Source organism: Natator depressus, chromosome 27 (assembly GCF_965152275.1).
Source record: "Natator depressus isolate rNatDep1 chromosome 27, rNatDep2.hap1, whole genome shotgun sequence".
In the NCBI taxonomy this organism is placed as follows: Eukaryota; Metazoa; Chordata; order Testudines; family Cheloniidae; genus Natator; species Natator depressus.
Genome location: NC_134260.1, coordinates 274579 through 297743, shown reverse-complemented (window position 1 = coordinate 297743; position 23165 = coordinate 274579). Strand labels below are relative to the sequence as shown.

Below are 23165 nucleotides of genomic sequence, written 5' to 3'. Positions count from 1 at the left end.
GCCCGCAGGACATGGCGTAGGGCTGCGTCAGGCTGCAGGACGTGTCGTAGGGCTGAGTCAGACTGCAGGACATGGCGTAGGGCTGCGTCAGGCTGCAGGACGTGTCGTAGGGCTGAGTCAGACTGCAGGACATGGCGTAGGGCTGTGTCAGGCTGCAGGACGTGGCGTAGGGCTGAGTTGGCCCGCAGGACGTGGCGTAGGCTGTGTCGGCCCGTGGGACATGGCGTAAGGCTGTGTCGGCCTGCAGGACGTGTCGTAGGGCTGAGTTGGCCCGCAGGACATGGCGTAGGGCTGTGTCAGGCAGCAGGACATGGCGTAGGGCTGTGTCGGCCTGCAGGATGTGGCGTAGGGCTGTGGCAGGCTGCGGGACATGGTGTAGGGCTGTGTCAGGCTGCGGGACATGGCGTAGGGCTGTGTCAGGCTGCAGGACGTGGTGTAGGGCTGAGTTGGCCCACAGGACGTGGCGTAGGCTGTGTCGGCCCGTGGGACATGGCGTAAGGCTGTGTCGGCCTGCAGGACGTGGCGTAGGGCTGTGTCAGGCTGCGGGACATGGTGTAAGGCTGTGTCAGGCTGCAGGACGTGTTTTAGGGCTGTGTCGGCCTGCAGGACGTGTTGTAGGGCTGAGTTGGCCCGCAGGACATGGCGTATGGCTGTGTCAGGCTGCAGGACGTGGCGTAGGGCTGTGTCAGGCTGCGGGACATGGTGTAGGGCTGAGTTGGCCCGCAGAACGTGGCGTAGGCTGTGTTGGCCCGTGGGACATGGCGTAAGGCTGTGTCGGCCTGCAGGACGTGTCGTAGGGCTGAGTCGGACTGCAGGACATGGCGTAGGGCTGTGTCAGGCTGCAGGACATGGCGTAGGGCTGTGTCAGGCTGCAGGACGTGTCGTAGGGCTGTGTCGGCCTGCAGGACGTGGCGTAGGGCTGAGTTGGCCCGCAGGACATGGCGTAGGGCTGTGTCAGGCTGCAGGACGTGGTGTAGGGCTGTGTCGGCCTGCAGGATGTGGCGTAGGGCTGTGGCAGGCTGCGGGACATGGTGTAGGGCTGTGTCAGGCTGCGGGACATGGTGTAGGGCTGTGTCAGGCTGCAGGACATGGCGTAGGGCTGAGTTGGCCCGCAGGACGTGGCGTAGGCTGTGTCGGTCCGTGGGACATGGCGTAAGGCTGTGTCGGCCTGCAGGACGTGTCGTAGGGCTGAGTCGGACTGCAGGATGTGGCGTAGGGCTATGTCAGGCTGCGGGACATGGTACAGGGTTGTGTCAGCCTGTGGGACATGGCGTAGGGCTGTGTCGGCCTGCGGGATGTGACATAAGGCTCAGTCAGTCAGCAGCACATGGTGTCGATCGGTGTCAGGCTGCGGGACGTGGTGCAGGGTTGTGTTAGCCTGCGGGACGTGACGTAGGGCTGTGGTTACCTGCGGGATGTGGCGTCGGTCAGTCAGTGTCAGCCTGAGGGACATGGCATAGGGCTGGGTCAGGCTTTGGGACGTGGCGTAAGGCTGAGTAGGCCTCTGGGACACGGCATAAGGCTGAGTCGGACTGCAGGACTTGGCATCGGTCGGTGTCAGACTGCATAGCGTGGCGTAGGGCTGTGTCAGGCTGCGGGACGTGGTTTAGGGCTGTTTCAGGCTTTGGGACATGGCATGAGGCTGTGTTGACCTGCGGGATGTGGCGTAAGGCTCAGTCAGCCAGCAGGACGTGGCGTCGATCGATGTCAGGCTGCGGGATGTGGTGTAGGGCTGTGCCAGGCTGCAGGACATGGTTTTAATTATGACCCACAGGGAAGCGCTTGTGGTCTGAGCTAGGAATCTGTGTCCTCAGCTGTCTCCCTGCAATGAGCTATGCTGGAGTACACGGCCCCAGGAGGTCATTCACAGGCCACAGCGCTCCTGACAGGTTAGGAATAAATCTGCCTAAACAGTGGATCATATTTTGGATTCTTGTCAGCTCCAGATGGATTCAGGAGGCTGCATTTCCTTTTGGCCTTTCACCTTCTTCGCTCTAGGCATAGGCTGGGCTCACTCAGAGAGGCCCCAAGCAGCCTGGCTGTTTCTGGCTCAGCAGGCAGCTTTCTGACATTCACACCAGACCATGATTTTCCTCTTCTGTACACCCATTGTACAAGGCCGTCATCCGCGTGACTCTCCCTCCCTGAGGGGCAGGAACTGGAGGAGCTCAACCACCCCACTGATGGCAAAGGAAGGCAGGGGAGGTCGGAGCCAAACGAGGCTCTGTCTGGGGGTAGAGAATCCGCCATCTGGAAATCCAGAGGAAAAAGGCCAGAGCTCTTGCTGACACTGAGGAATGTATCTCATTTTTATCCAGCTCATAATGGAGGAACTTCAGGGCCCTTTCTGGAGAAGCCAATGAGGTCATTTTAGGAATTTCTCTTTCAGATCTCACCCTGATTCTCTGTGCAACCCCAGGACAGACCCCCCCTCCCCATTTCTGAGCCTAAAATGTTCTGCAGCCTTTGGCCTGGGTTAGTTTGCAGGGCTGGGGCTTCTGCCGGTTGAGTTCACACTGCTCGCTAGAGGCCGCGTGATCTGGTGCATGGGGCAGTATTGCAGAGACCCGCGTTCTCAGCCTGGCTTTGCTGCTGGGTGACCTGGTGCAAGTTGCTTTGTCTCTGGCTCTCCTCCCGCTCTTTGTTGGTTCAGACCGTGAGCTCGCCGAAGCAGGGCCTGCGTCTCATCCCATGCAGCGCCTGGCACAACAGGGCCCTGGGCTCAGCTGCAGCTGTTGTAATACTAGTAACAGAGCAGATTGTGAGGCTCTTGCCCACATCGGCTTGTTCACAGTTCAATGTTCCTCTTGATTGTCCTCCTCCCGAATGTATTTTCTCCCCCTTGGCCCCCATGCCATCCTCCAGCTAGCACAGAGTCCTGCAGTGCATCTCCTCAGCCACATGGGCTATCTCAATCCTGAGCTTCTTACATCAGCTTCCCACAGAACAGCAAGTCAAGTTCAAGGTCTCAGTCCCTACCTTCAAGGCGCTACAGGGCCTGGGACCAGCGTATCGACAAGAGCTGAGAGCTCTGGGATGAAGACAGCGCAGGATGGCTCTGCTACTTTGGTCCCACAGAACTTTCTGCCCCAAGGGGGAAGCTTGAATGCTCTCGGGGGCCAGCCCAAGACTCTGAAATGAACTCCCAGAGGAGAGAAACCTCCCCACCTCCTGATCTGAACACCAGATACACCTCTCTGACCGGCCTTCTCTGACACACGTACAGCAGCATGGACACATTGAAACAAAGGCCTACCAGAATGACCCACTCCACCTCCCCCCTGCTATCCACATGGGGAGGGGACGAACTACATGGGACAGAGGTTAGTCATGTCACGTAGTGCACAACTGGAAGGCGCTCGGATACCACAGGGATGGGGTGGGATGAGAATATGCCTTGACGTGAGTAAAATCCCCTCTGGCTTAGCACCACCCTGAGACACTGTCACCATGACTAGTGCCCCAGGCCAAGAAAGTGTGAGCATCCCTGCTCCAGTGCGAGGAAAGATTGGTGAGAAGGTTCTGCAGACATGCCAGATCTTGTCCCCAGAGCAAGGAACAGAGCTGGGGTCCGGGGCATGGGCGGTGGGTATATTAGGCCAGGAGGGGCTAAGCCTCCCCTGGTGCAGCCACCACTGACCCTGCCGCCAGACCCCTGGGCCATGGTGGCCCCGCCTCTTCCCCTCCCTCCTGGGAGTGGGCTTCAGCCGGAAGATTTTGCTTATTTATCATGCGCCATGCAGGTTCCCATGCTGCTGAAGAGGCGGTATCTGCTACTCAGCTTCCCGGGTTCCTTGGATTCCCCAGAGAGATTGCTGATGATCCTGGAAAGCTGAGTAGCAGACACCACCTCCTCAGCCGCCCTGGAACCGGTATGGCGCATATAAAAGCTCAGCGTTCTCAGCCCGCCACTGCCTGGCTGCTCCTCTCCAGCACTCCACCCCCATAAAAACCACATTGGAGGGAGCAGTCACAGAGAAAATCCTTACTCCAATCTACACATCCACTGAGGGGCTGGGATAGAGCCCTCTCTGAACAGACACACTGATGGGGGGATGGCCAGGGACAGAGCCCCCTACACAAAAACAGTGGGGGGGCAGCTAGAGTGACAGGTTAGGAGCAGAGCACACCCCACAGACCAGAGGGGAACCAAAGCTCCCCCAAACACCCAGCAGGAGGAGACACAGCCCCCCACTCTCACACACATGGAGTGGACAGATCCCTGCGTGGTACTATCCCTAACCCCCCATAATGGCTCTGGACACCCCCGCCCCAGGGTCAATACATGCCCCGGCCCTGGGCCCCACTCACCTCCCATCTGCCCCAAGGCAGCAGCTCCCTTCCGGGAAGGGCTCGCCCGAGGCAACGGCGAGTGTGAGCACTGAAGGGGCAGGTAGTGCGTGCATGCAGGCATCCAGCCAGAGCGCAGGTTGGGACTGTTGTGTTTGGGTTGCCTGGGTGAGCGGGGCGGGGAGGGAGTGGGGGCCCCGCTGCCCTGAGGGTCACTGGCCTGGCTGCCCATTGGGGATGAAGGTGAACGTAGTAGCACACACCAGGCAGGTTTGCAATGCACACATTACCATTACTTTGCAAACTGGACACCATTAACTTAGGCTTGAATAGAGACTGGGAGTGGATAGGTCATTACACAAAGTAAAACTATTTCCCCATGTTTATTCCCCCCCTCCTACTGTTCCTCACACATTCTTGTCAACTGCTGGAAATGGCCCACCTTGATTATCACACCAAAAGGTGTTGGTTTTTTTCTCTCCTGCTGGTAATAGCTCACCTTACCTGTTTCAGAGTAGCAGCCGTGTTAGTCTGTATTCGCAAAAAGAAAAGGAGTACTGGTGGCACCTTAGAGACTAACCAGTTTATATGAGCATAAGCTTTCGTGAGCTACAGCTCACTTCATCCAATGAAACTGTAGCTCACGAAAGCTTATGCTCAAATAAATTGGTTAGTCTCTAAGGTGCCACTAGTACTCCTTTTCTTTTCACCTTACCTGATCACTCTCGTTACAGTGTGTATGGTAACACCCATTGTTTCATGTTCTCTGTGTATATAAAATCTCCCCCCTGTATTTTCCACGGCATGCATCCGATGAAGTGAGCTGTAGCTCACGAAAGCTTATGCTCAAATAAATTTGTTAGTCTCTAAGGTGCCATAAGTACTCCTTTTCTTTTTGAGGATACAGACTAACACGGCTGCTACTCTGAAAACTATAAATAATGTAACCAGCCCAATATACTAGTACAGCTGTTCATGTTTTAATCCTTGCTAGCAAACAAATGCTGGAACAATCAGCCCTGGGAGGAGAGGAGGGACGCACACAGTGAGCGGGGAGGGGGCCAAGTGGGGAAAGGCCTGGCTGGGGATTGGTCCTGCTTTTAGCAGGGGGTTGGACTAGATGACCTCCTGAGGTCCCTTCCAACCCTGATATTCTATGATTCTATGATTCTAAAGGGGTGGAGCCTGGGGTGGGGCGGGGCCATGGGTGGAAGAGGTGGGATGGGAAGCTAGCCTCCCGGTGTGGAAGCTTCACCAGCCGCCCATGGTCTGGAGGTTAAAGGGCACCTGTCTATGCACCCTACCCTCTCTGCAGTAGACAGACAGATGCTTTTACTGCCTCCTACCCCCTGGTTTGCAGTGTTTATTTAAAAAGCAGAACATGAACCCTTGAACCCAAATCCAAGAGCAAATAAATGCTTTCTTTCTCCTAAAAATCATAGAATCATAGAATATCAGGGTTGGAAGGGACCTCAGGAGGTCATCTAGTCCAACCCCCTGCTCAAAGCAGGACTGATCGCCAATTAAATCATCCCAGCGAGGGCTTTGTCAAGACCTTAAAAACTTCAAAGGAAGGAGATTCCACCACCTCCCTAGGTAACGCATTCCAGTGTTTCACCACCCTCCTAGTGAAAAAGTTTTTCCTAATATCCAACCTAAATCTCCCCCACTGCAACTTGAGACCATTAGTCCTTGTTCTGTCATCTGCTACCACTGAGAACAGTCTAGAGCCATCCTTTTTGGAACCCCCTTTCGGGTAGTTGAAAGCAGCTATCAAATCCCCCCTCATTCTTCTCTTCTGAAGACTAAACATCCCCAGTTCCCTCAGCCTCTCCTCATAAGTCATGTGTTCCAGTCCCCTAATCATTTTTGTTGCCCTCCGCTGGACTCTTTCCAATTTTTCCACATCCTTCTTGTAGTGTGGGGCCCAAAACTGGACCCAGGACTCCAGATGAGGCCTCACCAATGTGGGGAATAGAGGAAAACGATCACGTCCCTCGATCTGCTGGCAATGCCCCTACTTATACATCCCAAAATGCCATTGGCCTTCTTGGCAACAAGGGCACACTGTTGACTCATATCCAGCTTCTCGTCCACTGTAACCCCTAGGTCCTTTTCTGCAGAACTGCTGCCTAGCCATTCGGTCCCTAGTCTGTAGCGGTGCAGGGGATTCTTCCGTCCTAAGTGCAGGACTCTGCACTTGTCCTTGTTGAAGTTTAAGGAGTTAAAAATCAGCACTATAAGATCCTTGGTTCTTTTACTTTAAAATATCTGGAATGTCAAGTCTGATTCACCCTGCTTTTCTGGAGGCCTTGTTGGAGTTTCCAACGTATACTGCAAATCTTCACCCAGGGGCCAGTGTTGGTGAAACTTTCACCGAGGCTTTCTTTTCCCCAAGCATTTGTTAAGCATTGGATTCAAGTCCCTCCCTTCTCCACTAGAGACCTCGCCCCTGTCAGAGAGGCTTCAGGAATGCCCAGTGATGCTGGAACTCACTCACCTTTCCAGCTGGAAGGCTCTGGAGACGCGTTGCTTTGGTTTTCACTCCTGATTGTTTCCAGACACTCAGCCTCTCGTTCCTGTAAATGCAGAATGATGGAGCACTCCGGGTGGGTCGTCTGCACCTTCAAGAGGAAATGGACAGACACGAGAACACAGGGTGTTAAAGGGCTTTCACTCTTAACACACCTGTGCCTTCTGTTCAAGGACAAAATATTCCTGTGTGTCATATTTCCGCTAGCCCCAGCCCCAGGCAGTCCTCGCGGTGCACCCGTTAGCCCTGATTTTGTCATATTTCCTTTGCTTTACGGTTTTTGCCTGGTGAACATTGTTAACAAACATGGCAATCATCATTTACAATCCTCTCTGACAGGTTTCAGAGTGGTAGCCACGTTAGTCTGTATCAGCAAAAAGAACGAGGAGTCCTTGTGGCACCTTGAGACTAACAAATTTATTTGAGCATAAGCTTTCGTGGGCTAAAACCCACTTCATTGGATGCATGCAGTGGAAAATACAGTAGGAAGATATATATATACACAGAGAACATGAAAAAATGGGTGTTGCCATGTACACTATAACGAGAGTGATCAATTAAGGTGAGCTATTATCAGCACTGTGTTTAAGAGGTCTCCTCTGAGAGCCATGGTGCCATACAGAAGAACTGTGTTTTCAATATGGAGCCATTTGAGCCCCTTACCGGGGGGACGGGGGTGGGGGGGATGGACAGACAGCAAAGTATTTGAAACAGAACAAGAGAACAAAATATATTAGAGACAGAAAAAACTATTAGGACATGTCTCTTGCACTCCTCTGTCAGCCAGGCACTCCTGCAATAGATTTCCTAGTTCTTGGTCCTGTCCATTTTAACAGGTTTGAAGAGGAGACACCTGCGTGGTTGTAGGAAGGCAAAACCTTTCTCTTATTCCAAGACAAACCAGTGGGAAAGTGTCTCTGCAGTGCAGGCACAGGGGGTTCATTAAAGTTTCAGGCTCTGTCATCTGGACAAGTGCTGAATGTACAGGATAGCGAGACATCTGGGACAGAACTCTCAGACACATTTGGATTTCAGGATCATTCCAGGAAAGTCCATTGCTGGCACATTTTTTTAAAGGACAGGAAGGTTATAAACCTTTAATGAGATTGGACAGTTACATAGCCTCCCACATCTCTAAGCCTCCCAAAGCAATTCACAAACTCTGCTCTGCGCCAAAGGAGAGAACAGTAGGCAGGTTGCGAAGTCAAGCACGCAGAACATAGGAAATGCCCATTCAACCTCCTTGGGCACTTGCATCACGACACCATCTTTATTAATATGATTGTCCTGATTTTTCCCCATCTATTTTTACAGTGGGACAACTGAGGTTCAAAAAGAGTAAGGCCAATGTTTGAAAAATGTCCAAGAATTCTGCCCCCCCAACCAAGACACCTCAGGCCCAGTGTTTCAGAGGCACTAAAGCATCCACAGCTCCCATGATGTCAGAGAGGCCAGGGTTCAGTGCTTCGGAAATCAGTCCTTAGGTGTCTGAAACTGAGTGCCCAGATTAGCCCTGCCATGCCTCAAATTGAGGGTCAATATGGTACAGAGCATGAGGCACTCAGATACTATGGTAACAGTAATAATAGAAGTACTTGAGATAGATAGATAGATAGATAGATAGATAGATAGATAGATAGATAGATAGATAGATAGATAGATAGATAGATAGATAGATAGATAGATGTGCATGGGGATAGATAGCTAGGTAGTGAATTAGCCCTTGCACTCAGCAGAAACTGAAAGGAAGATGGTCTAAGGCCATATGGGCATCTGCTAATTGGTTCTGCAGTGTCACCATTTGACCCTCTCCTGTTCTGTTTCTATAGCTAGTGTCAGGTTTCAGAGTAGCAGCCGTGTTAGTCTGTATTCGCAAAAAGAAAAGGAGGACTTGTGGCACCTTAGAGACTAACCAATTTATTTGAGCATAAGCTTTCGTGAGCTACAGCTCACTTCATCGGATGCATACTGTGGAAAGTGTAGAAGATCTTTTTATATACAGACAAAGCATGAAAAAATACCTCCTCCCACCCCACTCTCCTGCTGGTAATAGCTTATCTAAAGTGATCACTCTCCTTACAATGTGTATGATAATCAAGTTGGGCCATTTCCAGCACAAATCCAGGTTTTCTCACTCCCGCCCCCCCCCACACACACACACAAACCCACTCTCCTGCTGGTAATAGCTTATCTAAAGTGACTACTCTCCTTACAATGTGTATGATAATCAAGGTGGGCCATTTCCAGCACAAATCCAGGGTTTAACAAGAATGTCTGGGGGGGGTGGGGGTAGGAAAAAACAAGGGGAAATAGGTTACTTTGCATAATGACTTAGCCACTCCCAGTCTCTATTCAAGCCTAAGTTAATTGTATCCAATTTGCAAATGAATTCCAATTCAACAGTTTCTCGCTGGAGTCTGGATTTGAAGTTTTTTTGTTGTAATATAGCAACTTTCATGTCTGTAATTGCGTGACCAGAGAGATTGAAGTGTTCTCCGACTGGTTTATGAATGTTATAATTCTTGACATCTGATTTGTGTCCATTTATTCTTTTACGTAGAGACTGTCCAGTTTGACCAATGTACATGGCAGAGGGGCATTGCTGGCACATGATGGCATATATCACATTGCTGGATGTGCAGGTGAACAAGCCTCTGATACTGTGGCTGATGTTATTAGGCCCTGTGATGGTGTCCCCTGAATAGATATGTGGGCACAGCTGGCAACGGGCTTTGTTGCAAGGATAGGTTCCTGGGTTAGTGGTTCTGTTGTGTGGTATGTGGTTGCTGGTGAGTATTTGCTTCAGGTTGGGGGGCTGTCTGTAGGCAAGGACTGGCCTGTCTCCCAAGATTTGTGAGAGTGTTGGGTCATCCTTCAGGATAGGTTGTAGATCCTTAATAATGCGTTGGAGGGGTTTTAGTTGGGGGCTGAAGGTGACGGCTAGTGGCGTTCTGTTATTTTCTTTGTTAGGCCTGTCCTGTAGTAGGTGACTTCTGGGAACTCTTCTGGCTCTATCAATCTGTTTCTTCACTTCCGCAGGTGGGTATTGTAGTTGTAAGAATGCTTGATAGAGCTCTTGTAGATGTTTGTCTCTGTCTGAGGGGTTGGAGCAAATGCGGTTGTATCGCAGAGCTTGGCTGTAGACGATGGATCGTGTGGTGTGGTCAGGGTGAAAGCTGGAGGCATGTAGGTAGGAATAGCGGTCAGTAGGTTTCCGGTATAGGGTGGTGTTTATGTGACCATCGTTTATTAGCACTGTAGTGTCCAGGAAGTGGATCTCTTGTGTGGACTGGTCCAGTCTGAGGTTGATGGTGGGATGGAAATTGTTGAAATCATGGTGGAATTCCTCAAGGGCTTCTTTTCCATGAGTCCGGATGATGAAGATGTCATCAATATAGAGCAAGTAGAGTAGGGGCGTTAGGGGACAAGAGCTGAGGAAGCGTTGTTCTAAGTCAGCCATAAAAATGTTGGCATACTGTGGGGCCATGCGGGTACCCATAGCAGTGCCGCTGATCTGAAGGTATACATTGTCCCCAAATGTAAAATAGTTATGGGTGAGGACAAAGTCACAAAGTTCAGCCACCAGGTTAGCCATGACATTATCGGGGATAGTGTTCTTGATGGCTTGTAGTCCATCTTTGTGTGGAATGTTGGTGTAGAGGGCTTCTACATCCATAGTGGCCAGGATGGTGTTATCAGGAAGATCACCAATGGATTGTAGTTTCCTCAGGAAGTCAGTGGTGTCTCGAAGGTAGCTGGGTGTGCTGGTAGCGTAGGGCCTGAGGAGGGAGTCTACATAGCCAGACAATCCTGCTGTCAGGGTGCTGATGCCTGAGATGATGGGGCGCCCAGGATTTCCAGGTTTATGGATCTTGGGTAGTAGATAGAATATCCCAGGTCGGGATTCCAGGGGTGTGTCTGTGCGGATTTGATCTTGTGCTTTTTCAGGGAGTTTCTTGAGCAAAAGCTGTAGTTTCTTTTGGTAACTCCTAGTGGGATCATAGGGTAATGGCTTGTAGAAAGTGGTGTTGGAGAGCTGCCAAGCAGCCTCTTGTTCATATTCCGACCTATTCATGATGACAACAGCACCTCCTTTGTCAGCCTTTTTGATTATGATGTCAGAGTTGTTTCTGTGGCTGTGGATGGCATTGTGTTCCGCACGGCTTAGGTTATGGGGCAAGTGATGCTGCTTTTCCACAATTTCAGCCCGTGCATGTCGGCGGAAGCACTCTATGTAGAAGTCCAGTCTGCTGTTTCGACCTTCAGGAGGAGTCCACCTAGAATCCTTCTTTTTGTAGTGTTGGTCGGGAGGTCTCTGTGGACTAGTATGTTGTTCAGAGGTATGTTGGAAATATTCCTTGAGTCGGAGACGTCGAAAATAGGATTCTAGGTCACCACAGAACTGTATCATGTTCGTGGGGGTGGAGGCGCAGAAGGAGAGGCCCCAAGATAGGACAGCTGCTTCTGCTGGGCTGAGAGTATAGTCGGATAGGTTAACAATATTGCTGGGTGGGTTGAGGGCACCATTGCTGTGGCCCCTTCTGGCATGTAGTAGTTTAGAAAGTTTAGTGTCCTTTTTCTTTTGTAGAGAAGCAAAGTGTGCGTTGTAAATGGCTTGTCTAGTTTTAGTAAGGTCCAGCCACGAGGAAGTTTGTGTGGAAGGTTGGTTTTTTATGAGAGTATCCATTTTTGAGAGCTCATTCTTAATCTTTCCCTGTTTGCTGTAGAGGATGTTGATCAGTAAATGGACACAAATCAGATGTCAAGAATTATAACATTCATAAACCAGTCGGAGAACACTTCAATCTCTCTGGTCACGCAATTACAGACATGAAAGTTGCTATATTACAACAAAAAAACTTCAAATCCAGACTCCAGTGAGAAACTGTTGAATTGGAATTCATTTGCAAATTGGATACAATTAACTTAGGCTTGAATAGAGACTGGGAGTGGCTAAGTCATTATGCAAAGTAACCTATTTCCCCTTGTTTTTTCCTACCCCCCCCCCCCCCCAGACGTTCTTGTTAAACCCTGGATTTGTGCTGGAAATGGCCCACCTTGATTATCATACACATTGTAAGGAGAGTGATCACTTTAGATAAGCTATTACCAGCAGGAGAGTGGGGTGGAAGGAGGTATTTTTTCATGCTTTGTGTATATATAAAAAGATCTTCTACACTTTTCACAGTATGCATCCGATGAAGTGACCTGTAGCTCACGAAAGCTTATGCTCAAATAAATTGGTTAGTCTCTAAGGTGCCACAAGTACTCCTTTTCTTATAGCTAGTGTGTTGGCCTAGCCATTAGCCACTCACACAGCAGCACAGGCGGTCAGTAAGGTCAGTTATTTCACCTCTTCAAGTAGTATTCATTTCTTTTGGGTTTTACACAGGAACATGTGCATTGCAAGACTGGATCTGAGCCGAGGTCCACCCAGTCCAGTATGCTGTCTCTTGACAGCACCAGCAGTAGATACTTCAGAGAAAGGCGTTGGAGATCCCTCCCTAGCACATGTGGGATAATCTGCCCCCAGGAAGATCTCATCATAATCCCTAACAATTAGAAACAATTAGAAATTTCATTAATGACTTTTAAAATGAAAAAGGAAACTGTGCAAAAAGTGGAAACATGGCCAAATTGATAAGGAGGGGTATAAAAGAACAGCACCAGTATGTAGGGACAAAATCAGACAGGCTAAGGCACAAAATGAGTTACACCCAGCCAGGGACATAAAAGACAACAAAAAGAGGTTCTTTAAATACATTAGGAGCAAGAGAAAGACAAAGGAAAATGTAGGTCCTCTACTTAGGAAAACTAATAATTGACATCAAGAAGGCTGAGGTGCTTAATGCCTATTCTGCTTCAGGCTTCACTAAAAAGTTAATTGTGACCAGATACTCAACACAATTAATATTGACAGGTTTCAGAGTAGCAGCTGTGTTAGTCTGTATCCGCAAAAAGAACAGGAGTATTTGTGGCACCTTAGAGACTTACAAATTTATTTATTAACAATTAATATTGACAACCAAGGGGAAGGAATGCAAGCCAAAATACGTAAAGAACAGGTTAAAGAATATTTGGATAAGTGGGATGTATTCAAGTCAGCAGGACCTGATGAAATTAATCCTAGGTTACTTCAGAAACTAGCCAAAGCAAATCTCAGAGCCTTTAGCAATTATCTTTGAGAACTCCTGGAGGATGGGAGAGGTCTCAGAAGACTGGAGAAGCGCAAACATGGAGCAAATTATTAAACAATCAATTTGTAAGAACCTGGAGGATAATTATACAGTTATAAGGAACACCCAGCACAGATTTGTCAAACCAACTTAATTTCCTTCTTTGATAAGATCAATGACCTAGTGTGCGGGGGGGAAGCAGTAGCCGTGATATACCTTGATTTTAGTGCCACTTTTGACACAGTTCCGCATGACGGTCTCATAAGTAAACTAGGGAGATGTGGTCTCGATGAAATTACTATAAGGTGGGTGCCCAACTGGTTCAAAGAACATACTCAAAGAGTAGTTATCAATGGTTTGCTGTCAAATTGGGAGGGTGTATCTAATGGGGTCCCGGGGGGGAGGGGGGTGTCAGTCCCTGGCAGGTCAGTCCGGTACTATTTAATATTTTCATTAATGACTTGGATAACGGAGTGGAGAATACGCTTATAAAATCTGCAGATGACACCAAGCTGGGAGGGGTCGCAAGCACTTTGGAGGACAGGTTTAGAATTCAAAATGACCTTGACAAATTGGAGAATTGGTCTGAATTCAGCAAGATGAAATTCAATAAAGACAAGGGGAAAGTACTTGACTTAGTAAGGAAAAACCACATGCACAACAGCAAACTGGGGAATAACTGAGTAGGTAGTAGTACTGCTGGAGAGGGTCAGGGGCCTGTGGTGGACCACAAACTGAATGCAAGTCGTCAATGTGATACAGCTGCAAAAAAGACGAATACAATTCTGAGCTGTATTAACAGGAGTGTTGTATGTGAGACACAGAAGGTAATTCTGCCACTCTACTTGGCACTGGTGAGGCCCCAGCTGGAGTACTGCATCCAGTTCTGGGCACTACGCTTTAGGAAAGATGTGGACAAATTGGAGAGAGTTCAGAGGAGAGCAACAAAAATGATCAAAGGTTTAGCAAACCTGATCTCTGAGGAAAGGTTGAGAAAACTGGGCATGTTTTGTCCTGAGAAAAGAAGACTGAGGAGGGACCTGATAACAGTCTGCCAATGTGTTAAGGGCTGTTATAAGTAGGATGGTGATCAATTGTTCTCCATCTCCACTGAAGGTAGGACAAGACATAATGCAGAAAGGGAGGTGTAGGTTAGCTATTAGGGAAAACGTTGTAACTAGGACCACCAAGGGAGGTCGTGTACTCCCAACTATTGGAAGCAAGCTGGGCAAATCCCTGTCAGGGATGGTTGAGGTTTAGCTGGTCCTGCCACAGCACTGGGGGCTGGACTTGACCTCTCAAAGTGCCTTCCAGCCTGACATTTCTATGATTCTATGAGACCCTAGAGCAGGAGTCTTTAGCTCCCTGCGGATGCTCTGTGCTAGCACTAACTGCGATAACACAGGAGAGCTCAGGGATCCATAGACATGTCCAATCCCTCTTTGAATCCTGCTAAGCAGGTTTTCGTACAGCGTTTCAGACATTCCAAACGTTTCCCAGCAGGGGGTACCCAGGGACACTGAATCACTATCTCAGCATTCCAGGAGCTGGGAGCTGAGGTCATTGGGACAAGGGGGCTGCTGAACTGGGGGCTTGGACAGAGCCAGAGACAGTGAAGTTCTGATGTGGAGGCACTTTTGACCACATGGAATGGCTAAGGTCCATCACAAGGTAAACCTGCTCTGGGGACTTTAGAAAGCCGGGCTGCACAGGGCTCCCTCCCATAGACCTTCGCAAAGGGAGGAGAATGGAGTGTACAGCTATGGTGGGCTGCAGCCAGTGAAAAAGGAGACTGGCTGGGGACTGGAGGCAGACAGAGCTAAGGAGCCAGGGCTGGAGACTGAGGAGCTGAGGAGTTGGTTAAACCAATGGTTCTCAACCAGGGGTGTGGGGCCCCCTAGGAGGCTGTGAGCAGATTTCAGGGGGTCCACCAAGCATGGCCAGTGTTAGACTCATTAGGGCCCAGGGCAGGAAGCTGAAGTCCAGCTACATGGGACTGCTGCCTGGGGCACCAAGCCCCACCACCCGGGGCTGAAGTCAAAGCCTGAGCAACTTAGTTTCACAGTGCCCCCTGTGGCATGAGGCCCTGGGCAATTGCCCTGCTTGCTACCCCCTAATGCCATCCCTGGCTTTCATATGCAGAGAAACAGTTGTTATGGCACAGCTGGGCCGTGGAGTTTTTATAGCATGGTTGGGAGGTGGGGGTGGCTCAGAAAGAAAAGGCTTGGGAACCCCTGGGTTAAACCATCATAGCTGCTCTAGGAAAACCTCTGCACCCCGACGCAGAAAGCATTAGCCAGTGCTCAAGCTTCCTGCAGACATACACACTCAAAACCAGAGGCACCTGGCATGCTACTTTACAAACAACAAAGGCAATTCCCATGCAAAAACTTAGCTACAGTTATGGTTGCTATGTGCAGTTCTGGAGCAGACATATGGGACCACTGAGCACAGCCATGAACTCCCTCAAACATTAAAGACTAAGGATATCATAAGGTTCCATCAACAGTTTTGACACCAGTCTTAGCCTCCAGTTCACACAGAGACACCATCTCTCTGAGCAGCGTCCAAACAACCTTAACTCTGCCCTTGCTCTAGTATTTTATGGGCAGATCCAGCTTCCACTTAAATCAATAATAAGCCTCTTTCTGCTAACTTTAATGGGAGTTGGACCAGGCATTTATACTGTGTGCCTTTTTAGCATGGCAAATACGGATAGCTGACTACATGATTAGTTGTATCACCATGGACTAGGATGCCATTGTGTGAGGTGCTGTCCAAATACAAACCAAGAGACATTCCCTCCGCATAGAGCTTACAGTCTGAGTACAGGTTTCAGAGTAACAGCCGTGTTAGTCTGTATTCGCAAAAAGAAAAGGAGTACTTGTGGCACCTTAGAGACTAACCAATTTATTTGAGCATAAGCTTTCGTGAGCTACAGCTCACTTCATCGGATGCATACTGCATCCGATGAAGTGAGCTGTAGCTCACGAAAGCTTATGCTCAAATAAATTGGTTAGTCTCTAAGGTGCCACAAGTACTCCTTTTCTTTTAGTCTGAGTACATTATTTGTTCTGTGGCATCCAGTTGCCTCGTTCATTATGGCACATACAATTCCTGCTTTTATAGAAAAGCTGTCATTTTATGATCTGGTGTGAGAGGTCTGTTTAAGTCAATGTTCATTATATTTGTCTAATTATCAGTGCCTGGAATTATTTTGCTCAGTAGGAAAATACTGTAGTTTGGACATGTTTCTATGGTACAAAGCTGGGCACTCTCAGGAACTCTAATGTACTCCCTTGGTGGCTTCTGGGAGCACACAGTCTCCCTAGGACTCAAGGATGAGGAGTTCAAACCCACTAGGCAGGTGCTGCATATTCTGGGTGCAGCTGTGCTCTCAACCTGCCTTTCTGTTTGCCCGCTGGAAGCAGTGGGTAGTGTCGTGCTTTGTGTGCATGTCAGGGCAGATTCCGAGTCTCTTGCTAGATCCCAGTAGTCTGGAAGGAACTGGTGAATTTTGTGCACAGTTGTGTGAAAAACCAGATTCTCACAACTCCGCGTGACTGAGAGGCTGGCATAAAGTGCTTGCGCATGGTTCTGAGAGGAAGCTACAGTTTAGTCACAGTGGATAGCTATCTTTTGGTCACAGGGTGTTTGCATGCTAGCGGGTGAATGCTCTGGTTCAGTGGTCTGCATGTGTGAACGGGAGGCTGGACTGGTTCATGGAACCTCAACCATGGTTTAATGTTTGGGGGGCAGGGGAAATGGCTGAGTTCAATGATCCTCTGAATCATGCTGAACCACCTGAACCACACCTTGCAATGTGTCCTTTGGGATTAGACTACAGTGATCAGGAAGGTAACCCAGCCTTGCTTATAAAGAAGTAAGTTAAGCCCTGTGGACTTCTGGGAGGTTTGCACAGGTGAAATTGTTTGCTCCCAGACATCATGGTGATGGGTGTGTTCAAAATATGTGGCTGGATCCTTCATCAGCTCAGCATTTTCCATCTCTGTTCATGGGGATGGAAGTTGTCTCCAGAGCTTCAGAGCCTGCTCAGAACCCTGTGTCAGCACGTTGAGCAGACAGCCGACAGGCTCTCACAACGTGACCTATGGGGCTAGGGCTGAGCTGTCACTCTGATCTCATCTCAACCCAGCTGTGCAGAGACTCCAGCGAGGGGTTTCAGAGTAACAGCCATGTTAGTCTGTATTCGCAAAAAGAAAAGCAGTACTTGTGCCACCATAGAGACTAACCAATTTATTTGAGCATAAGCTTTCGTGAGCTACAGCTCACTTCATCCGATGAAGTGAGCTGTAGCTCACGAAAGCTTATGCTCAAATAAATTGGTTAGTCTCTAAGGTGCCACAAGTACTCCTTTTCTTTTTCCAGAGAGGGGGAAAGTCAGGTGGGGGTCTTCCTTATCGTTGGCCTGATCCTGCACAGTGCTGAGCTCCCGCAGTTTGCACCTAAACCAATGGGAGCTGAGACTTCTCAGCACCGCCAGGGGCTGCTGAGCACCCCGTGGGATCCAGCTCTAGAAGGATTCCCCACATTGTACAGCACCATGGCATCTGCTTGACCCTACATGCACACGTCCTGCTGCGACTGCTCCAAGTCTTGGAGGCAGCGAGCACCCAGTGGCCTTGCTTTGGAAGCTAGTTCTCTCTTTCTATTAGCAATTGCTCTCAACTGTCATTTCCAGGAAGGAGCTGCTGCTGAGTTTGCCCTGGGGTAATTCAGCAAGTGTCCCTTTGCAGGGGTGGGGGAGTCGCTAACTAATTCCATTCTCTGTCTCTAATGCTGGGATTGTCGGGTGCAGGAACCAAGCTGGAATTTGCAAATGCAATACAAGTGCCCTCCCTCCAGGAATCTGTTAGTGCTCTCCGTGTTCAGCTGCGCAGTCTAGATGGGCGGCTGTTGCAAGCACACATTTCTCAGGGCTGGCAGCAACCGCTGTTGTGATTGCTCCTGGGGTTCCTCATCCCGACAGCGATAGTTTGGCCTAGGGGCTGAATTCTCTCTCGCCAAAGGAGAGTAGGGGAATCACTCTAAGAAAGGTGATACCAGCTCTCAGCATCAGCCATGCATAACTGTGAGTCACCTCTGCAGCTCTGTTACTAAAACTTAAAGGTCAGGGTGAGGATGGCAGCAGAGTTATTGGCTGGAGGCAAAGTTAAGGTTACTGTGAAAGTTCGGGTTCGGGTCATTTTAAAGTAACTCCAGCTGGATTAGTGTTGGAGTCAAAGAGACCTTAGGTTTCAGGGTTAGGGTTAAGGGGACCTGACAGCACTTCACATTGGACTTCCCTGAACTCAGAGGCTGCTTTCAGGTCTAGTGGCCTTGGGTACCCAAGAGCTAGCTTGGGCCTTTAGTCACAGCCCTGAGCAAAGCATGATGGGTAAGACACTGCGCCTCAGAGACAGGCCTCCGTGGCATGGCTCCCTCCCTGTGCCTTCCTCCTGGTGTTAGCTGGGTGCTGGGGACATAGAGTTGCAGCGAAGCAGAACACCACAGCTGTGCTGACTGGCATAGCTGGGGGGGAGCCACGATTCCGCCCCCCCCACCCCTCCCCACCTGCTCTAAAGGGGCACAGCAGGCACACGGGGTTGCCACGGAGCACCTCTGCAGCGGCACATGGGACAGCCCCATCAGGCTGTTTGGTCTCCTAGTTGCTGCGCCAGGCACCCAGATGGGACACCTGAGCCCCACATTCAGACACTGACCCCACTGCAGAATCTGCCCCATTTGGAGACAGCAGGCTCCATTCAGTGCTCTCCTCTCCCCCTCTTCCATTCCACTCCAGGCCCCCCTTGGCAGTGCCTGTATCTCTAGGCAAGGGGCGGGGGTGCAGTCTGCCCCTGGAGCCCATCTGCACCCCACAGACAGCTTCACTACAGTGTGGTGGGCAGGGTCTGTTCCCTGGGGGGATGAATGTGCAGGCGAAACACCAGTGAATTGGGGGCAGGGAAGTCCCTGGTTGCCAGGGGCACTGGGTTCAGGGTTAGGGTTCAGACGTTCAACACACCACCTGACTGTGTTCCCAGCCTGGGACCCTGCCCTCCCTTATGGGCTCCAGGATGGGGACACCGTGAGAGTTGGGGTCAGCGCTGAGGAATGGAGCAGCAGCAATAGCCAGGCAGAGCCGGGAGCCGAGAAAGGCCCTTCCTGCTCCACACGTTGGCCCCTGTAACAGAGATTCCAGGTGGCCCATGGTCTCCAGACCTGGCCCTGCAGGTAACAACCCTGCCCATTAGCACTGGCTGGGCTGGGCTACAGCATGGTTCGGCTCAGCAGGGTTAACGTGAGGCTGTTCCTAAAGCAGGCAGCTGTGGCGCTGACACACGCAGAGGCCCCAGTTCACAGGGCGTCTGGGGAGGAGGCTAAGGGGGCACCTTCATGCCGCCCCTTTGGGGTCTAATGCGGGCTCCGGTGCCATTAGAGCATGTCAGGGCAGCTCTCGCTGATGTGCTGCTTCCCAGGGCCCCAATGGACGCTGAGGAGCAGAGACTCTCCGGATCGCAGTGTGTCCCCCCACGCCCTCTTCCTACCCTGCTCCATCCACTCTGACAGCCCCCTGCGCTGGGGCCTGGGAGTAGGTGGGGACAGGAAGGTGGGGGAGCCCCCTCGCCCAGGGGCGTTCCTCTCTCCACCACCACAGCAGCTTGCAGGGGCTTTAGGCCAAGGGGGACTTGGCCCCAGGAGCAGGGGGACCATGTGAAAAGTAAAGCAGGTCCTGGCTCCCAGGGGAGTCTGCCCAAGGCCTGAGGAGCCCAAACCAAGCTGAGAATAGAGAGCTGGTCATGCCCATTGCTGCAGCATCCCCCTCCCCTGGCCAGCCCTGGAATTGTAGTGTCCTTTGCGCTGGACCTGGGCGGATGCTGCCAGCAGGATGGGGGTCCATGGTGCTTCCCCATCCTGTGCCCCTATGGGGGGGGTGGCAGGTGCTGCCTGGGGGCCATCCCAAAGGGCGAAGTGGGGAGGTTTGGCAGGCAGAGCTGGGCTGATGTGGAGCTGGTCATCCAGCACCCCTCTGGTGTGCAGGATGCCTGTGCTGAACCTTCCCCTCCCCGTTTGCTCCCCCTCCAGGCAGGGCTATGGAGGTTGATGGGGTGGGGGGGTGACACAGGAGAGGCTGTCCTTTGCTCAGGTGAACTCAAGTACCTCTGCCTGGGAGGGAGGCAGGGACAGACAGGACAGAAGAAGCTGGGATTTCGCTGCTAGCCTAGGGCTCAGGAGACCCGTGTTCAGTTTCCCACTCTGCAACAGACTCCCTGCATGACCTTGGCCAAGTCACTCTGGCCCAGAGCCAAAGGTAATTAGGTGCCTAATTAGGCAGGAGTTCAGAGCCTACCTGCTTTGGTGTCTCTGGGCCTCAGCTCCCATCTATGCAATGGGGAGAACACCCTTGCTGGCCCCCGGGGTGGGGGGTGGGAGGGTGAGGCTAAATACATTACAGTCTGCGAGATGCCCAGGTACTTCCAGGATGGGGATCAGATGAGAGATGAGGTCAAAGGAGTCTCAAGTTATGACTCCCGAAGTCCCTGGGGAGGGTCAGGAGTAATTCAGGCAGGAGCAGAGGGCTTGCCTCCAGAGAGGGCAGAAGCAGCTGCCAGTACAGGCTTTCTGTAGGAGCCTGGCAGTGCCAGCTGCTACCCACTGCCCCACTCCTTCCACCCCCTCCCTTGGGCCCAGGGGCTAGTGGCTCCAGAGCTCACTGGGACGTTGCTGGCAGCCCCTGCCTGAGACCTTAGCGGCAGGTTTGTTTCCATCCAGTGAATTCCGCCTCACTTCACCATCATCACATTAGCCAGCGCACAAAGGGGCAGCCTTGGCTCAGAGCCCCCGGCGCACACCTAGCCCTGGCAAGCCCAGCTCCGGGCTCATCACCCGGGCGGGGGAGGGGGGAGTCTTTTGTTCCTTGAAAGAGAAGACTCTCTGCGCACTGCAGGGCGAAACTGAAAGTGTCTCTTTGCCTGTCCGGCTCCAACCCTGCTGCTGAGCTGGTATTTCAGAGACTTCCCAGCTAGCCCATCACTGCAACCTGCTCCAGAATGCCCAGGGAGGGGACGGTGGGCAACTGAATCAGAGAGCGGGGTAGGCCCCGCCTGGCAGAGGGCTCTTGGGGAGCTGCCCCAGGGCATGCAGACCTCTCCCATCCCACTGGGGAGCCCCAAGGCGAGCCCTGCTCTCCTTGCTCATCCACTTTTAAGTGCTGCTCTGGGGAGGAAACAGCCTGAAGAACCCCTGTGGCAGAGGGACTGAAAGAGGTGCCAGGGCTCTGAACTGCCAGGCCCGGAGGTGCTGGGGATCTGAACTGCCAAACCCAGAAGTGCCAAGGCTATGAACTGCCAGGCCCAGAGGTGCTGGTGCTATGAACTGCCAGGCCCTGGCACAAATTAAGCCCTGGGGACTGGTAGGCACAGAAATGGAAGCCAATCTGGCACTGGCTGCCCTGTGGCACCACACCACTCAGTGCTGAGAGTGGGTGGCTAACGCAACTCCGTCTGCCAGCGTAGGTGCTGCCCCTCCCACCCATCACAGGCCCTCCCCTGCCCCCTGCGGCCAGGATCCTCGGCCCGGAGCACTGGCCTGGGGTGGGAGCAGGGAGGAGATTTTGCGGCCTTGGCACTGCACTTACCGGTGTGAGTGGGATCGCTACCAGCAGGAGCAGCAGCCGCCACACCCCAAAGGGCTGCCATGTTCTCCGCATCTCTGGAGCAGGGAGCTGCTTCTCCCCCTGCTTCTGGGGGTCAGCACCGAGGACAGGGGATCAGTCCAGCTCCTCTTTCATGTCCCTGCCTCTGCAGGGGCAGTGCTGTCCCCTGTTCCTTTTCTGATGGGATCCACCAAGTGTAATCAGGGCACCTGGCCTCAGTGATGGCCCTGGCACGCAGATCCCTCTGCACGCTCAGCTCCCTCTGCGCTCCCAGCTCTCCCTACATGCCCAGCTCCCTGCGCACTCAGCTCCCCCTGCACACCCAGCTCCCCCTGCGCCCTCCCTGTGCACCAGATCAGCCTAGTCCCTCAGGTCCTGCTGAGCCCTGGTACTGTCTCCCACTTCCGCCCTTCTCGCCCCACAGTCTTCTGCCAGTTCCTTCCTCTGTACTCTGCTCCAGCCGAGCCCACGTGCCTGCCCCACACACCTAGCTCCGGCTGTTTACCCAGCTCCCACCTGCCCCTTTGCGCCTTCCCTGGGCCCTGGCCCCGGCTCCCCTTCCCTGCCCAGCTCCAGCCGGTCTCCGTCTCTCCCAGAAACTGCATGTGACAGCTCCTGTATCTGGTAGAATGACAGGCTCCACCCTCCTCTCCCTCCTCCCCACGCAGGAGGCTAGATGGAAAGTGCAGGGATTGGGGGATTCCCAAACTGGGCGCTACCGAGTGCAATCCAGGGCCTGCCCCCACTGCTGCCCCCCACAAGGGGTGAGTCCTTCCCCAGCACTCTAAGCTTTCCCTGGTGATCTAGGGGTTCCAAGCTGAGCTACCCCAGGCCCACACAGGGACGAGGAGCCCCTCTACATCACCAGGCGTGGGGCTTTCTTGTGCGCCTCATTGGTCAGAAGCCATACGGAGGGGGACCCCAGCCGGCCGCTAGTGCAGCCTGGAAACCGTACAGCCCTGGTGAGGGGGCTGCCTGGGGCACCGAGGAACATACAGCATTGCCAGCCTCAAATGAGCAAAAATCATGAATCAGAGCAAAAGAATCAGGAGATTGGCAAAAAACATCATGAGACTGAGGGGCGGAGGGGTAAGACTGTCTCATGGGGTTTTGTGTGTCTTTTGCTCACTGAACACCCTGGCCCGATGATCAGTGCTGCCCTTGTTCCCAAACATACTGGGTGGGGGGATTATGGCCCCTGCTGCAGGAGCTCTCACCCCCACACACACATCTGCCTGGCCCCTGCCCAGCAATTAACCCTGCCTCCACCCAGCCCCCACCCCAATCAGCTCACTGCCCCCAGCCCCAACTCTGCTCCTCCAGGGGCTCTTCACCCCCCACTCCCAGACCTGAAGGGATGCAGCAGGGTCCCCTTTGCCCCCTCCAGGCAAGGGGGGCCAGCTACACAGGCTCTTCACCCTCCCCTCCAGCCAAGCTGTTGCAGGGCGGGGGGGGGGGGGGAGCAAAGGAGCCATCCTCAGCACACAGGAGGGGAGGAGGGGGCCGGGTT

The 23165-nt window shown here is 52.1% G+C and overlaps 1 protein-coding gene across 1 annotated transcript in view; it reads right to left on the bottom strand.

The window, feature by feature from the left end:
* LOC141978492 (vasoactive intestinal polypeptide receptor 1-like) overlaps positions 1-21979 on the bottom strand; it is a 77990-nt gene extending 56011 nt beyond the window's left edge. The window contains exons 1-2 of the mRNA XM_074940640.1: positions 21638-21979; positions 6791-6914 (exon numbers count right to left, since the gene is read on the bottom strand). Coding sequence (XP_074796741.1) covers positions 6791-6914; positions 21638-21709 — 196 coding nt within the window. The 5' untranslated portion in view covers positions 21710-21979. The remainder of the gene's footprint in view (positions 1-6790; positions 6915-21637) is intronic.
* Positions 21980-23165: the final 1186 nt, after the last annotated feature.